The 17,857-nt window shown below is 40.0% G+C and overlaps 1 protein-coding gene across 1 annotated transcript; it reads right to left on the reverse strand.

The window, feature by feature from the left end:
• Positions 1–10,960: 10,960 nt before the first annotated feature.
• On the reverse strand, positions 10,961–11,569 carry LOC136772181 (uncharacterized). The gene has a single exon (XM_066724970.1). It carries the CDS (start codon positions 11,567–11,569, stop codon positions 10,961–10,963), a length of 609 nt encoding a protein of 202 aa, XP_066581067.1.
• Between the last annotated feature and the right edge of the window lie 6,288 nt (positions 11,570–17,857).

The following is a 17,857-nucleotide window of genomic DNA, read 5'->3' on the forward strand; positions in this document are numbered from 1 at the left end:
TCAGGGAAGGCTATAAAAATTCTTAAAACTGTTTTTTATTCAATAACTAAAGTTTTACTATCAGTTACTCATCCAGTCTCCATGTCTCATCCTCCTCCTCCTCCTCCTTTTTCATCCACATCCTCCTCTTGAAGGTTAGCTTATCTATAGCCGTATCCCGTGGTACCGCGAATGTATAATTTTAGTCAAACATCTTTTTATCACTTTAACTAATTCGCTCGTAGAAAGGTAAATGATTTCTGGAATGAAAGTCTAGAGAGGGTCCATAGAAGGAGAGAATAGTGGGAGGATCTAGGATTGGTTCTGAATGGTCAAATAGTACCCTCTAAGGACATACTATAAGTGAGGAGCTGTAAGGCCTAATAAATTGGTGAACCTGACCTGGGTATAGTAACAGCTAGGACTTAATAAGTTGCCCTATCAAAATATTAATATTCCTGAAATTGATGTTAAATTGTTATTCTCCCCAATAGGGGAGACTATTAAAACTATACCCTTTCATTTAGAGGATATTTCGTTATTCGCTTCATAGGTTTTGTTAAAGCCATGCAAAGTTATAATTCCATGCTCGATGGAAAGTTAATTCCTTGCACGATATCAGCAACTTATCACAATAGCTATCTACAATTTAACTAACGAGAAAAGGGGGGATTGCGGTAGCCACCTAGCGGCAATTACTGGTACTATCAATTAAATTGAGCTAGTTCACCCGTGTGTGTAATTACGTAATATTAAAATACCATTAGCGCGAAAGAAGATTAAGGAAGGCAGTCACCTAGCGGTGACTACTGGAACTAGCAATTAACTCAACCTAGTTTATCTGTGTAGCAGAGTCGGAAATAGTTAGGCTACGTAAGGTAACTAACCATCGACTTCGAAGGGTGAAAAAACCTTCCCTCAACTAGGGCCCCGTAGGATAACTTAGGTCCCCGTAGGATAACTAACCAACGGTACCATAGGGTGAAAAATACCACCTCCCTAACCAAACCCGGTCCCACTATAAGACCTTCCAACTGTGACATAGGGTGAAAAATACCCCCTACCTAACCAAACTCGGTCCCACTATAAGACCTTCCAACTGTGACATAGGGTGAAAAATACCCCCACCCTCCCTAACCAAACGCGATCCCACTATAAGACCCTTTCCTTCCTCATCCCCACCACTATCATACTAAGAGAGTCTTATCCCCACCCATCCCCCTTCCACACCACAAAACAGCTTCCCCCACTCCCTGTCATCGGAACCGCATAGCTCCTCTACTTACAACGATCGATAACACCTCAGATTCAAATCATAAGAGCTAGAAGTCGAAATTCGTAAATCGATAGGCCCGCCACATTCCATTACAATGTATGATAATTTATCGAAGACTTACAAATATCCACGCTTTAAATACAAGCGAGAGGCTAATAAAATACAGTATTTATCCTGCCAACACAGGACCACGAAAAGGGGAGAAACAGAAGGAAGATACCATAAGTGCTACATAAAATGTGGTGAATATTGCCTAGGATCACGGCCAATCACCTATACCGACAATTATTAGACGCGAATATTCACTCAAACAGAGCTCGACAAGTCTCACCCGCCTCAAAAGCGGAGAACATTCTTCAAACTGAGAGTGAGCTGGAGACGGAATTGATGCCCGGCAACACTCAATCTGGGACTATCAATCCGTGAAACGATACGAAAACTCTGGCAATTTCGTCCCGGTGAAAATCTATTAAGATATCGAAAATTATGCCAAGCCCATAATCAGGCAGGCCTCGACGACGTCCCCGCCAACGATATTTAACTACAATAATCAGGAAGATAATTCGTTCCTCTCCAGCTTACTTCTCGACAATCTACTTCAAGGATCGTTTTAACATATCGATATTGAGTTCCCAGCCGTGAACATACACAACGCTAATATTAAAGGCTTTCTGGCAACTACGATAAATGACTCGATATAATACAAGTTAGGTATTTACTGGCATGGTCGACCCGAGGGAGGCACTCACCGATCTGCTCACTCTTCGATATTTTTCACCTCAAACCCTTCCTCGCGAATATGGTAGTTTTCCCCCAGGACAACGTTGGTCCGGTAGATTCGACTAGGTTCCTGGAGACGGTCGCAGGTCAGATTCGGAGAGCTCCAGATTCACGTCGGACTCCAACAAGTGCCAAATTTCGATTCTTGAGCGGTACCGTCCTCTCGGTACTTCTTGATCATCCCCACCTCGTGATTGATAGATTCGGGTATTGATCGGATGACCGAAGACTCACGAGGATCCGCGGTATCAGGCGATCCTCTTCTCTAGCTCTTTTCTCTTCTTTCTTTCTCCCGAAATCAGCTTCGTCCGGGACGACTCTAAATATTGTCGTCTACGGTAGCGATAGCGGGTGGTATAGGCCGCTGCTATGCGGGAATCAGCCATGGTTAGGCGTCACCGGAGAGCATGAGCAGGCGACAACTAATCCATTCCACGGAAATTATTCTTTGTCTACAGAATATTCCCAGCAGGGTTCCAGGATGGCTCCGTTATGCTTCTTCCCGTACCGTGACCTCGGGGAAACTTCTCCAGTCTAGATCCTGTTGGGGTGGATATGCGACGACAATTTAGCGCCGGCAGGGTGGTAGAAAAGTGGAGAGGCAAGGCCTCCACTCAGGTCGGCATGCCGTACAAGCAGTTATAAAGTAGAGGGGGGTGCTATGTGCGAAAAGAAAGCCAAAAATAGCAACGCGATAGATGACTACATATCACCACCTGGTGACGCGATAAACAAGAGTCATATAATGGCTAAATGAAACTTCTGACCTTTTGTGGTGGCGGGATTCCGTCCTAATCCTGGACCCTTTCCTGACCCTGGCTGTAAAATCTTAATTTAATGGGCTCCTGAATTGGCAAGGAGAGAGTGAGAACCAGAAATATCTGGGTTAACAATTTGTTAACGTTATTTAAAGCGATTCCTTTAGAAACCGCACCCGAGACTGCAAGGGTGGGGTTCTTAATAATTATTTTGTGACGCCGCCAAGACGCTTATAGGTTTGGCCACGTCACAAGTGATAGGAATTTTTGTATAGTGATAGAAACGGTAATAATAGTAATCAAACAACAGATCAATAAAAATAACAGGGTATATTCCAATGAGTGAAGTGTCAGGTGAGCAAGCGTTAATAGTGAGTAAAATGTGCAACTTAACTTCTGTATTTTTTATTAATTTATTAAAAAAACTTATATGTGATGAACTTTTATTAAAATCATGTTGTGTTATAAATATGTATAAAAAACATGTATTTTAATTTTAACCTATTACTGTGTAACGTATGGTGTATAAAAATAATTGAAAATATATATTTTAAATTAAATTTACGTTGTCGATATTTTTTCAAGAATAACACATCATTAAATTTATATTAATAAGAACGAGCTTTATTCTTGAATCGTAAAATCCATTGAAGCTTGCAAGTCAACTATGAATCCAAAATTTACAGCAATAAGATTCTACGAATAAAGAAGATGCAATTCATTGTTAAAATAGATCATCGTTAACTTAGATTTGTTTGCAGAAACCTAATATCAATAGTGACAAGCCTTCGTACCTATTTCCAATTGATGATGCTGGAACAGAACCTCTGAGTGCTTTTGACAGCTCTACTGCCACAAGTCCAAGAAACAGCTATTTACGTAAATCTGTCCCATGCCATGCAATACATTTTCCCGAAGCCAGTCTGCTATTATCCAGCTAATGTTTCTACGCAATATAATTAATTTCTTGTTAAGTTTCAAATATACTATATACGTTAGGAAGAAGAAGCCAATATATTAAGATCCATTTACTTACAAAACATCTCATTACGTAACCATGAATCAATATTTTTGAATGGTGACAGAACAGCTTAGAGTTGCAAAATCACAATGTGTTCCTGTGGATAATGTTGCTGGGTCTTTGGTTTTTCGCAGTATCCTAAAGTAGCAGATTTGCAATGATTTTTCAATTATAGCCTATATTCGAAGAAAACTTTGAAACTTAAACTTAAATTGAAGAATATTCAAATGATTAATAGTAACTCCTTACGGATTAAGATGTCTGGCATTATTTCCAGTTTCTGCTACCAGTGCGTATTGGCAAATCCAGTGGTGAATTGTTATTCTCACCATGTAGAGCTTGTAAATCCTACAGGTTACGTAGAACTTTAAATTGGACACATGAATTAAAAAGGAAGGAGGGCAGGCACATTGCACATGGATGTCTTCGTGGCAGCTAAGAGCAAGTTAAATAATATATAGGTATGTATATCTTTATGAGTATGGAAATAACTTACACTTACTCTTAAGACTGAATCTTCATACTGTTTCTAATTTTTTTTAGCCATTGGGTAAATATGCTCATGGATAATAGTAATATTTGAATTTTCAAAAGTTAGCGAAGGAAGAAAAGACTAATATTGCAGCACAAAGATTTGTTTGCCCACTTTAAAGTGCTACGTAATTTACAGGATTAACAAGCTCTACGTGGTGAGAATAACAATTTACCACTGAATTTGCCAATACGCACTGGTAGCAGAAATTTGAAATAATGCCAGACATCTTAATCCGTAAGGAGTTACTATTAATCATTTGAATATTCTTCAATTTAAGTTTAAGTTTCAAAGTTTTCTTCGAATATAGGCTATAATTGAAAAATCATTGCAAATCTGCTACTTTAGGATACTGCGAAAGACCAAAGACCCAGCAACATTATCCACAGGAACACATTGTGATTTTGCAACTCTAAGCTGTTCTGTTACCATTCAATAATATTGATTCTTGGTTACGTAATGAGATGTGGTGTAAGTAAATGGATCTTAACACATTTTGAGATGGTAGCCTAACAGCCGTGACTAGGATGTGTAGCGGGCAAAAGAGGTTTTAAGTATTTAAAACAAGTTTTCATTTAAAACTTTTAAGTAGGCAACAAAGTATGTAGTCTTATCTTATATACCAAATAATTGCTTTCTATTTATTTCATTTTAAATATGTTTAAATTCATTAAGTAACTGGGTATGAGTACCAGTCCGTGAAGTATATTTGAAACTTAACAAGAAATTAATTATATTGCGTAGAAACATTAGCTGGATAATAGCAGACTGGCTTCTGGAAAATGTATTGCATGGCATTGGACAGATTAACGTAAATAGCTGTTTCTTGGACTTGTGGCAGTAGAGCTGTCAAAAGCACTCAGAGGTTCTGTTCCAGCATCATCAATTGGAAATAGGTACGAAGGTTTGTCACTATTGATATTAAGTTTCTGCAAATAAATCTGAGTTAACGGTGATCTATTTTAACAATGAATTGCATCTTCTTTATTCCTAGAATCTTATTGCTGTAAATTTTGGATCCGTAGTTGATTTGCAAGCTCCAATGGACTTTACGACTCAAGAATGTAGCTCCTTCTTATTAATATAAATTTAATGATGTGTTATTTTTGAAAAAATATCAACAACGTAAATTTAATTTAAAATATATATTTTAAATTATTTTTTATACACCATACGTTACACAGTAATAGGTTAAAATTAAAATACATGTTTTTTATACATATTTATAACACAACATGATTTTAATAAAAGTTCATCTCATATAAGTTTTTTAATAAATTAATAAAAAATACAGAAGATAAGTTGCACATTTTACTCACTATTGGCACTTGCTCACCTGACACTTCACTCATTGGAATATACCCTGTTCTTTTTATTGATCTGTTGTTTGATTACTATTATTATTGCTTCTATCACTATACCAAAATTCCTATCACTTGTAACGTCTCGCGTTAGGAAGTATAAAAGCGCGGAGCTTTCGGAATTCAACCGTTTCGGGCACTATGCGTTCACCTAGTTAACCCGGGGTCGGTAGCGATTCGGGAGATGATATTGGAACTTACCTTTGAAGATGCTGGACAAAATCGTCTGTGGCGCAGCAACGGGACGTCTCCTAGGCTCGTGATGATCGATTTGTTTGAGAAGGGTAGCGAATGAAGTGATGGAAGCACTGATACTATGGTTTAGACAGAATTTATATAGTACGGATGATAGCGAATACAAATATATCAAGAATTTAGCAAAAGTACAGACAGTAGTAATAATAGTTAAAGCAAAAGAAATAATGTGTGTGAATTCGAATCTGTCCGGGGTTTTTATACCCCGGAAGGGCGAGGCACAAACATTTTTGGGAGTGTGGTGGGGGAGCACGGGGAAGATGAGAATAGGGAGATTATGCATGGTTAGTCGACCCCCACCATGGCTCGCCCGAAAGTTTGCACCCCACCTACATTGAACTTACAATCTAGAGGCGTCAGGGCCCTTCTACTCACGCTATGAGTTTGCGCTTCGTCGGGGGGGGGCTTGGTTCCCGATGCCGGGAGTCTAGTTCCTCGTCGGAGGTGGGTACATACCACCCCAAACTAGATGAAGATCCCCCGAACACGCAAACCGCACAGGCGGTATCCAGGCCCATGATCCTGGTGTGGCAGCGCACACATTCGCGTATGATCCTGAAGTTAGGATCATGAATGGCGCACCCGGTGCATGGTCCACCGTTTGTGAAAGTGGCCAGGCACGTGGTGCAACGCTCTAACACCTTATATATGAGCCCCTGGCACGAGAAGCAACGAGCGTCCATGCGCCAGGTCTCTCTGGTGATCTCCACCACCTCGTTCATTGAGTAGTGCCTCTTGTGTGCCCGGGACATCAGATGGTAGCAATCAGCGTACAGCATCCCGGGGTGTGTTTTGTTGGTGCGATGGGCTATCCTCATCCCCTGTACGAAGTACAGGGGATGACTACCCCTAATGCAGCGTGTTTCCACGAAGGGGAACATTCTGCCTGAAAAGTAGAAAAGATGGTAAGGAAGGAGTAGCGTGGGTAGTAGAGGAAACTTACAAGCGGTAAGCGGAGAGTGCACAGAGAGATGGCGTTGCAAGCTATAAATGTAGGTACTTTTTTTTTTTTTTTTTATTTCCTTGGCGCCCTTTCGGGGTTCGCCCTTTTCTTACATCATCTTACAATATTTCCTTACATCTACTTATCCTATCTTATTCTATTACTCATCCATCCTTACGCCGCTTATAGAGAGAGAGACACACCATTCATTCATCCATTCCTTTCGTTTCCACACATCCTTCCGCTGACTCCCGCTTCCGGCTTATCCACACACTCCTCTTTTCATCCAACTCCCTCATCCATTCTATTCCTTTCCCCCCTCCGTCCAAAATCCCTTTCACCCTCTCCTCCACTCCTTCCTCCACCTCTCCTCCCCCTCCTACGCACCTTTCCAAAACATGTTCCCAGCTCTCCCTCTCCCATCCACACACCCTACATCTCCTCTCTTCCTCTTCTCTCCAATACTGTCCCTCCTTCATTTCGTTCCCCAATCTGTACCTGGCTATCCTTTTCCATTCCCCTTCCTTCCTACCCCCTTTTAAGTACCCCGGAATTTCCTCCTCCATCACTACCTTATACCACTTATTATATCTTGACAATTCTATCCTACTCCTTCTCTCCTCACCCTCTCTCTCATTCCTTTTTTTCTCCACTTCCTCCCATATTCTTTCTCTCTCTTCCTTGTCCTCCGATCCCTCCCTACACCTTTTCTCCCCGTATCCTTCTATAAAACTTCTCCTCTCCTCCTCCCATCTCGACCCCCTTTCCCTTCTCCTTTCCCTTCCTTCTATTTCTTTCAAACATTCCCTTGCCCACTTGTTTCCTTTCCCTTCCCTCAACCTTTCCTCGAAATCCCATGCCCTCTTTCCCGCCCTTCCTCTCACTTTTCCCATCTTTACCTCCTCCCTTACTACGTATCCCGGTGTGACCCATTCCACCCCCAGCACCCACTTTATAAATCTTTCCCCCATCGCCTCCATCCTTCCTCTCTCTGCCCACCCGCATATCTCCGCTCCGTACCCCATCACCGGCCACACCATCCTCTCAAACATCCATAACCTCTTTTCCACGTTGTTCCTGCATATTCTCTTTCCTAATCCCCATACCTCCTTCATCACTGCCCCTGCTTTTTTCACCCTATCTCCCACTTGCCCGTCCTGTCTTCCGTTCCTTCTCAGTTTATATCCCAGGTATATTACTTCTTTCACCTCTTCTATCCACCCTTCTTTCCATCTACATCTTATTTCTCCAGCTACTCTCTTCCCAAACCTCACTATCTTCGTTTTCTGCACGTTTAGCTCCAATCCTCTCCCGTCTAAAAACTCCTCCACCACCCTCATCATCATCTTCATTCCCCCCATGTCCTTTGCTACCACCACTATGTCGTCTGCATACGCCAACGAGTATATCCTCCCTGCTCCCAACTGTATCCCTCCTTTCCCCCTCTCCTCTAGTCTTTCTTCTAACTCTGCTATATATACTATGAACAGCTTCGCGCTCATCGGGCATCCCTGCTTTAGTCCCCTTCCCGTCCAAAATTTTTCTCCCAACTCCTTTCCTCTCCTTACCCTACATGCTGTTTCTCCGTATGCCTCTTTTATCGCCTCTCTCAGATCTTCGCTTACCCCCTTTCTTTCCAGTACCTCCCACAATATCTCCCTGTCCACCCTATCGAACGCCGCCTTGATGTCTATGAAGCACCCAACCATCCCTCCCCTCCCCCCTTCCATTTCCCTATTTACCAGGTAGTTCATCGTGTATATGTTCTCCATCACCCCCCTCCCTCTCCTGAAACCTGTCTGCCCTTCTCCAACCATTTTCTTTTCTTCTATCTCCTTTTCCAATCTTTCTCCTAGTACCCCTACATACACCTTCGCCAATGTGTCCATTAACGTCACCCCTCTGTAATCCCCTACCTCCTTCCCCTCCCCCTTCTTTCTTATCGGCACTATTATTCCCACTTCCCACCCCTTCGGCCATCCCCCTCCTCTCCATACCTCATCACATACTCTCCACGCTTCTTTTCTCACCCCTTTCCCTCCCCATTTCCATACTTCATTTCCTAACTCGTTTTCCCCTGCCGCCTTCCCTCCCTTTAGCCTCTCTATCTGTTTCTCTACCTCTTTCTCTTCTATTCCTCCCTCTCTCCCCTTCTTCCTCTCACTTCTCTCCTCCCTTTCCCCTCTTCTCCCCCCTAACAGTTCCCTAAAAAATTCATCCCATACCCTCATTTCTATCTCCTCCACTCTGTTAATTCCTCTCCTTCTACTCCTCCTTATAATCTCCCACACATCTGCCTCTGTTCTCGCCATGTCCATCTCTTTATAACATTCCTCCCTCCACTTCTCTTTCTTTTCTCCACACTTCTCTCTGTACTTTCTCTTCTCTTTTATATATTCCTCCTTCCCTCCTGATCCTCTTAACCACCCCCTCAACTTCTTCCTCAGCTCCCCCTTCCCCTCTCTGCATTCCTCATCCCACCATCCCCTCTTCCTTCCCTCCCCTTCTGTCCTTTCCTTCTTCACTTCCTCCACCACTTTCTTTACTCTCTCTTGCAGCCTTTCCCATCTTTCCTTTACATCTTCCACCTCCTCCCATCCTACCTCCTCCACTCTCTTTTTATATCTCTCCAACTGCTCCTTGTCCCATCCTCTCCTTACTCCCCCCCACTTCTCCCTCTTCCCACCCTTCCTCCTCTCCTTGCTCAACTTTACCACTATTGGCAAATGGTCCGACTCTACCCTCACCTCCACCTCCATCTCTCTTATCTCCTCCCTTGTCTCCCTGTCTCCTACCACAAAATCAATTACCGACCTTCCCTATGCCCTACGTACGTGTATTCTCCTTCCTTGTCCCCATTCACTGCCCCATTAAAAACCTCTAGCCCCATCTCTCCCATCAGTTCCATCATTCTCCTCCCCTCTGCATTCACTACCTTATCCTTCGACCTTCTCCCCGTTTCCGTTCTTCCCTCCTCCCCTTCCTCCTCCCTCGTCTCTCCAATTCTTGCATTCCAGTCCCCCCCTATCATACACTTCTTCCCCTGCTCCCTTTCCACCACCCTCCTCAGCCCATCCTCTATGTTCCTCATCCCCTTCCCAACGTACACCCCTATTATCCTCCACTCCTCTTTCCCTATCTTCACCTCTATCTCCATGATCCCCTCCTCCTCCCTCTCCTCTCCTTTCCTCTTTCCCTTGATTCCTTCCTTCACTCCCATCACTATCCCTCCTTTTACCCTCCCCTTTTTTTCCTGCCTTCTCGCCCACTGCACCCACCATTCAAATCCTTTTGGTAACTTCTTCCTCAGCGCATTCCATCCTTTTTCTTCTAACCATGTTTCCACCAAACACACCACATCCCACCTCCCTATCCTCTGCCAAAAGTCCTCATCTTTATTTGTCACCCCTGCTACATTCCAAAACGCGATTTCTATTCCTCCTCCCTTCTCCTTTCCTTCCTTTCCTCTTCCTCTTTCTCTTCTACTCCACCCTTTCCTATCTCCCTCTTCTCCCTTTCCCTTCCTTTCCTTTTTCCTCCCATCCTCCTTCTTCTCCATCTCTCTCCTTTCATCCCCTCTTTTCTCTATACTTTCCCATCCCTTCTCCCTTCTCTTATCCCAAAATTTCCTCTTACTCCTTCCTCCTCCCATCCCTTTCCTTCCTTGTTCCATAATCCACCTTTCCACTCGTTCCATCTCCACTCCTCATCATTCACCCATAATTTCATATACCCCACCCTTACCCTTTCTCCTTTCCTTCTCCTCCCCTCGGCTATCTCTTTCATCCTTCCCATTATCCTCCTTTCCTCCCAAATCAAATCGTCCTCTATTCTTTCCTTCCTCCCTCTCAATCTACTTTTCCCCTCCATCACCCTCCTTTTTATTTCCCTGCTCTCCAACCTCACCTCTACCCCTTTTCTCCCTTCTCCCTTCATTCCTCTCAACATCCTCACCTCCTTCACTCCTCCCTTCACCCCTATCACCTCTAATATCTTTCTTACTTCCTCCCTTACTCTCTCTTCGCCCCCCTCTTCGTTTTCCATCCCCCACACTACTATGTTATTCCTTTTTCTCTCTCTCTCTCCTCTCTTTCTTCCTCCCTTTCCAATCTCTTTATCCTCTCCTCCATCACGCTCTCCCCCTTTCCTTTGCCCTCCTTCCCTTCCCCTCTCTCCTGCTTCTCCCTCTCCTTCTCTTTTCTCTCCAGCGCCTCCATTCTCCCCTTCAACCCCTCTATCTCCCCCCTCCACTCTCTCCTATCCTTCTCCATTTCATCTCTCACTTCCTCTATTTTCCTTAATATCTCCCTCTTTCCTTCCTCTATCCCGTCTATCTTCTTACTCATGCTTTCTATCGCCTTCATTACCTTCTCTATTCCCCCTTCTTCTCCCTTCTCCGGCGATCTTGCCACCCTGGCACTCTTCTTAAAGGCCCATCTGTCCCCCTTTCCTCTCTCCTCCTCTTCCTCCCTGTCCTTTCTCTTCCCACTCAAATACTCCTCCATACTTCCCATACTCTCCGTCCTCCTCCTCTCTCCTTCCCCTCTGTTCTTTATCAGTCTCCCTATGTTAATTCTCCCCCCCTCTCTCTCCTTCCCCTCCTCCTCTCTTCTTTCCTCTCTCCTCCCTTCATCCTTCCCCGATTTATCTCCCTTTCTTTCCATTTCCCTGCTTTCCTACTCCTTTCTACTTTACCGACCTCCCACTCCTTCCTTTTCTTCCCAACAGGTGTCCCTACTCTCTCCTTTCCTCCTTATCCTTCCTGTCTCACACCGTCACTTTCGCGCCTTCCTTCCTAACCTCTAAAATCTCGCCTCACTTTCCTTCTCCCGTTTTCACTCTGTTTTCCCTTCCCTCCCTTTCCCTTATATCCCTTCTGCTCGCCCTTCTTCTCCTCTTCTTTCCCTTCTACTCCCTATTCTCCGCTTTTCGCACTAACCTTTCTTTTTCTCTTTCTCAACCTCTCACTCACTCACTCCATTTACTCATCCACACACCGGAAACGGAAGTCATAAATGTAGGTACTTATCCTATAGTAGATGAGTAGAGGATGAAGTTCCGAGCTGTCTCCAGGTGCCGCCTCAGTGGTTTGAGCTGAGACGTTACACACTATATCAAGAACGTGCTCGAGCAGAATCAATGGGTGCATCCAGAAGCACAACCATTCAGTGAGTGCTCGGTGAGCGCTTGCCAAATCCCCTAGACAAAAGTACTGGATGAAACTGCTCATTAAGCTTCTCAGAGTGAGCGCCCGCCATTTTCGTGAGCCTAATTTTCAGTCGCTCACTCAGCCTCACTTTCTGCTCACTCTGAAGTTTTCGCGCGAAATTTAAAAGTTACTTAACATCCCTAGATCAGTAAAATAAATTTGAAAAGGTTGCAAGTGGTCTGGGATACCGTATCGTTGTAAAAAATTTCCTATTTTCTTTTAAAAGTGAAGAAATTTTAATTAACTTTTTAGAAAATAAAACATGGCATTTAAGCAGCAATACAATATTAATGAAATATTATATGCAATTACAAAAACGGAGGATATTAATGCAAGAATAAATAATGGTAAGGTTAAAAGATAAAAGCTCATTGAAATCCGACTATTATATATATAAAAAGTATAGCTGTAATATTATGTGCCTTTTATGTATGAGTGAACAATAAGCGTAATGTCCACACGTCCAGTATATCGCTTAGCGCTCACCAATCGGCTACTTGTGAGCGCTCAGTAAGCGCTCACTGAACAGCTGTGCTTCTGGATGCACCCTATGGGCACATGGGGTATCATATGTCTTTCTCTCTCACTCTTATGCTATTAGACAGAGAAAGAAGAAAATTCTTACTATACCATTTTATCCCGAGATGATATACTTTTGACAAAAGTAAGACGATCAACCGCTACACTCGAATATATGCAATTTACCAGATTCTCCTTATTCTCCCCACCACGACTCCTATACATCATCGTGACGTCATCTGACGTCACCGTGACGTTTTACGCTTTGGTAAGAACTAGAGACCTGAAGCTGTCCAGCTAGTTACAAATCTAGTAGGCCATTCTTCACGAGCAGATTCGATGAATGTCAGTGTACAATATAAAGATCGAAAAACATGTGTTCATCTTCCCATGTTGCCGTTATTACAAAAATCTTAAGTTGCATCCACAACTTCACTATACGCGTTAATCCATTCGCCGGTGTGAATAGTTCCTTTGGGGTAGAACATCCTTAAGTTAATTATGCTATATTCTATGTGACATAAAATGTAGCAAAATTAACTTAATCCAGCTTAAACAAGACTTGCGGAACCGGGCCTAAGGGCCACTTTCACCAACTAACTCGTTGTTAAAGTAGTATAGTTCGCGTAACATGAACTATACTGCTTTAACGAGAGCTAGTTAAAGTAGTACTGTTAATGTGACGCGAATTATACCACTTTAAGTCTAACTTAAGTCAACTTGGTGAAACTCACCCTTTAGTTTAGTATATGTTACGGGAACTATACTACTTTTAGCTGCCTAACCGTAACCTAGGCTTGGTGGCGTTAGCCATTACTGTATATTCTTCGTCTCAAGATATTTGAAAACATTCACTTTTAGCGCCTATTTTAGTTCAAATACTTCCACGACTCTTTATAAATATTATTTTATTTCATCTCAGCTGGCTTACTTCGTTCAATGCTTAAACTAAACGGAATTTCATAATTTTGCTATGGACAAAACTGCTATAGTTAGATAACACAAAAACTCCGATATACCGCCGTTAGGGAAAAACCTTGTATGTAGCTGATGGGCATGTATTGTATCTCTTCCGAGGGCTGTACTCTTACGCTCGGAAAGACGCCATAATAATTAATAATAAGGGGATCGGAAATTGTCAACGAATAAAAATCAAAAGTGACAATCGAAGCAATGACAGAATTGAATTAAATATATCATATTTGAAACCTCAAGAAAATTATATGTTTCAAATGTATATATTTCAAAAACAATGCAAACTATGTTCACGTCAATGGGAACATTTTTTTTTTAAAGCAAACAACTTAAAGTTCAATCGGATAACTTATTTCTTCAGTCCTATCGAATAGTGATATTCTTATGAATAATATGTTATTTTATTTAAAACAAAATTTTTCCTATTTCTGTACTAGCTTTAATTCAATATTTATTAATTTTAAGTATATTCATAATTAATAATTAAAAAATTTAACAAATGAAAAAGAAAAGTACAATTCATTTCAAATAAACATATGAGCCTTTGAAATATTGTAAGATTTATTTGTTTCAAATTTAAAATTTTTAGTAATTTTGTAAGAGATTTTATTTTCGGCAAGGAAACATTTATTGAAATTGAAGAAGAATTAATTTAATTCGAATTAATAAGCGCAGTGTTTTGAAAAAAACCTGTTTCTTTTAAAGCAATGTAGTATTTCCTATAATTACTTGAATGAACAATATTTCTCTACTATTAAATGAAAATATGTTACAATTTAATATCTGTGATAAGCTAAGTAATATGTCGAATATGAAGATTTATTCGTTTCAAGCTTAAAAAATTTTTTAAAAATGCAAATGTCTTGTTCTCTACAAAGGATTCATTTGACTAAATGGAAAAACGGAATGTTTCATCGAATAATATATTGGACAAAACTTATTAATTCTGGTGAATCATTTAAGGAAGAAGTTGTTTATATAAAATAAATATACGAGGGTTGTCCGTAAAATAAGGTTCCCAAGGAGCTGCAGTCGCGAGGAAGAGTAGTACGCGAGGCCACTAGATACTATAGCTTGGTTCTTTCTCTACTAATACTCGCTTCGGCGAGCTCTTTACGATACTCAGTTTTCACTTATCAGTCATTAGAAATGGAGCTTCCACTCGCTTCTCCCGCAAGATGCGAGCTACGCTCTGTGATTCGTTTTTTGTGTGCAAAAAAATTGCGCCGATAGATATTTATTCCCAACTGTGTGAAGTTTATGGAGAAAGAAATTTAAGTGTGCAGCACGTGCGCAAATGGTGCAGAGAATTCAAAAATGGACGTACAGACGTCCATGATGAGCAGCGCTCTGGTCGACCGTCGGTTTCGGACGATACAATTGCCAAAGTGGAAGAAGCAATGCTTAAAGATCGAAGGGTGACAGTTCGAGAGCTATGCCAGATGATCCCTGATGTCAGCAAGACACCTGAGTGGAACGCATTTCAGAACCGAAGAAGAATTAAAAGTAGAGGTTTTAAGCTACCTTCGCGGCGCGGCGGAAGAGTTCTACGATTTTGGTATAAAGAAGATGGTATATCGAATGCAAAAATGTATCGATCTTAACGGCGATTATGTAGAAAAATAAGGAACAGTTTATGCTTTCAAAAAATGTTTTGTTCAATGCCAATAAAGGTGTTCATTATGATGAAATATCCAAGAGAACCTTATTTTACGGGCAACCCTCGTATATTCTGATTTTTTCACTCGCAGCAGCTGCTTATTTATTGATATTAAATGGATTTGCCATTTGTAATAAATGAATGATAAATTCAAAAAGTTTATATGCTAATTACTAGAATAAAACAAGTTTATTTTGGAACATATAAAGAGTTACCTTTGTAATTAATCTACAAATTGTTTGAATTAATGCAATTATTTTGTTTTTGTAAATGGAGGCTTTTCGTAAAATTGAAGAATTTAATGTTTACGCCAAACGACAATATGTTTAATATAATTTACAAAGCACTGTACATTTAAACATATAGTTTATTTGATTTTAAAGAAAATACGCTTGGCTATTTTAGTTAATTGAAACGTTTATTTTCTATTACGAAATGAATTAAGTTAAATTTGAATAAATGTGATAAAGATGTTATATGTTAAATCTAGGCGTTTTATTTCTTCGATCGAATTCCACGTACTTAAAATTAAAAATGCCTTATTTGTATTTAATGAATACTTGTTCATTTTAACAGAAAAAAATTAATTACTTTTCTTAAACTTTTTATTTAAATTAAATTAATATTTATTGAGTTTAAATAATTATATATTTTAAACAATTAACATTTCATTGAATCAAGAACATATTTTTGAAATCTCTAAACATTAAATGTAAGTAAATCTAGTTTCGGTTTAAATGGACAAATTAATTTACTGAAATGTACAATTTTTTTAATACCAAAACGTAAATGCTAATAAACCAACGTTTTCGAAAATAATTTACAATAATTTTAGTTTAAATAAATTTGACTTATATTTATTAAATATCTATTTAGAATGAATATGTCTTTCTTCAAATATATATTTGTTATTTTTAAATATTCAGGTTATTAAAATGAAATCTTTTATATTTACTTCAAGGTTATTTTGATTCATTATAGCAACTGGACATTCCAATAAATCGATTTGTTTAATTTTAACAGTTCTTTCTCTCAGTGTTATTAACATTTTTTTCATCTAATAACTTTCTTTTCTTCATATTTTAATGCTTAGTATTAAAGTCACACAGGATCTAAAAATAGAAACAGCAATATCAAGACTTACTGATTTAATTTTGCTGTCCGATACAAGGAGAAATATTATAGGTGTCCAATCGTAGGGGACATGCATATACAGAAAAAAAATAAAAAACAGATCATTCCGATGCTTAAATGAATTTTAAGTTTTACTGTAGCGATTCTCATAAAATTTACCTCCTAAATTAGCAAATTTTAATACGATTTGTGTTTACTTAATTATTCGGGAGGATGAATATTATGCCGTACAATCTAACCAGAAGTATTATTGCAATTAATGTCTGGCCTTTCGTTAGTATGATAAAACAATATCGTTTCGCGACGTACATGTGTATTACTTTCCTCCTTTATCCCTACTATGTAGGTATTTTTTCGTTTTTACTTATTTATACGGAGATACTGTATGTGTCCGGTACTGGGTGCCGTACGGCGTTAGAGGACTTCCCCCTACAGTCATTTTTCTCATTCTGCTGTCAGAAAAGAAGGATTACAATTACTAATAGAAAAATTTGGTGGACAATTCAGAGAGCTAAAACGACATATAGGAACTATACGGCTTTCCCTTTTACCATGCATCGATACAATATTATTAAACTGGAATATAATTAGAAAGTACTTCATTACTTTGGGAAATGAATATCCAAAGTTTATGCAAAACGCCTTGATGCTCAAGGAAACAAACGATGTAATAATAATACGAAGTTGAAACTAGCAGCCATAGTTAGCAGCCATGTATTCAGATCCAGAGGCGAATCGACGATGGGGCCCCACAGAAAGATTTTTTCAAAATAAACGAATTAAAAGATAAAACTTAGTATAAACCTTATCCCATACACCACAATCAATAATATTGTTACGTTTCACGTAACCCGCACGCAGAATAATGAAAATTCTCGCTTAAATAGAAAACTAAAATCGATTTATAAGGAACGAAAAACACAAACTACGCTTTATTAAAATCTGAATTCGCTCGGATTTAGAGATACTCAGTACACGTCTACTCGGTAAGACTGTAATCGCAGCTCTGCCTGGTTTCAAATTCATACAGATCGATGCTCTTTTTGCACCCCAAACAACCCTTGACAACATTAACTATATTTCTCATCCCTCTACATTCCATTATTCTTCGCTCATCCACTTATATAATTACTAACACATTCATGCATCCATACCCGCGTTATCTACCCTGTTAGAGTGGAAATTGTCCGAAAATTTATTAGCAATGACGATCCGCCTCTAGAGTCTTCACGGGCTTGGTCGAAGAATGACGTACTAAAATGGCGGATATCAGCAAAGCCATTTTACGTTGAAAAGATAGTACTTTCAGAGAAAGTGAAAGGTGAAAACACAAATCTACATAGGTTATACATATATGTACGTTATAAACAAATTGAGAGCAGAAACTAAAGAATGGAAAAATTATTATTGAAATAAGAGAAAACTTGTTTCACAAATTAGATAAGTCATAAATAA

The sequence above is a fragment of the Prorops nasuta genome, unplaced genomic scaffold (assembly GCF_024137725.1).
Source record: "Prorops nasuta isolate Cenicafe-Biocafe unplaced genomic scaffold, Cenicafe_Pnas_1.2 PNAS00001, whole genome shotgun sequence".
Lineage (NCBI taxonomy): Eukaryota > Metazoa > Arthropoda > Insecta > Hymenoptera > Bethylidae > Prorops > Prorops nasuta.

Coding starts and splice junctions, on each gene's coding strand:
- LOC136772181 (XM_066724970.1), bottom strand. CDS start 11,569: ATGGAAAGAAAGGGAGATAAATCGGGGAAGGATGAAGGGAGGAGAGAG.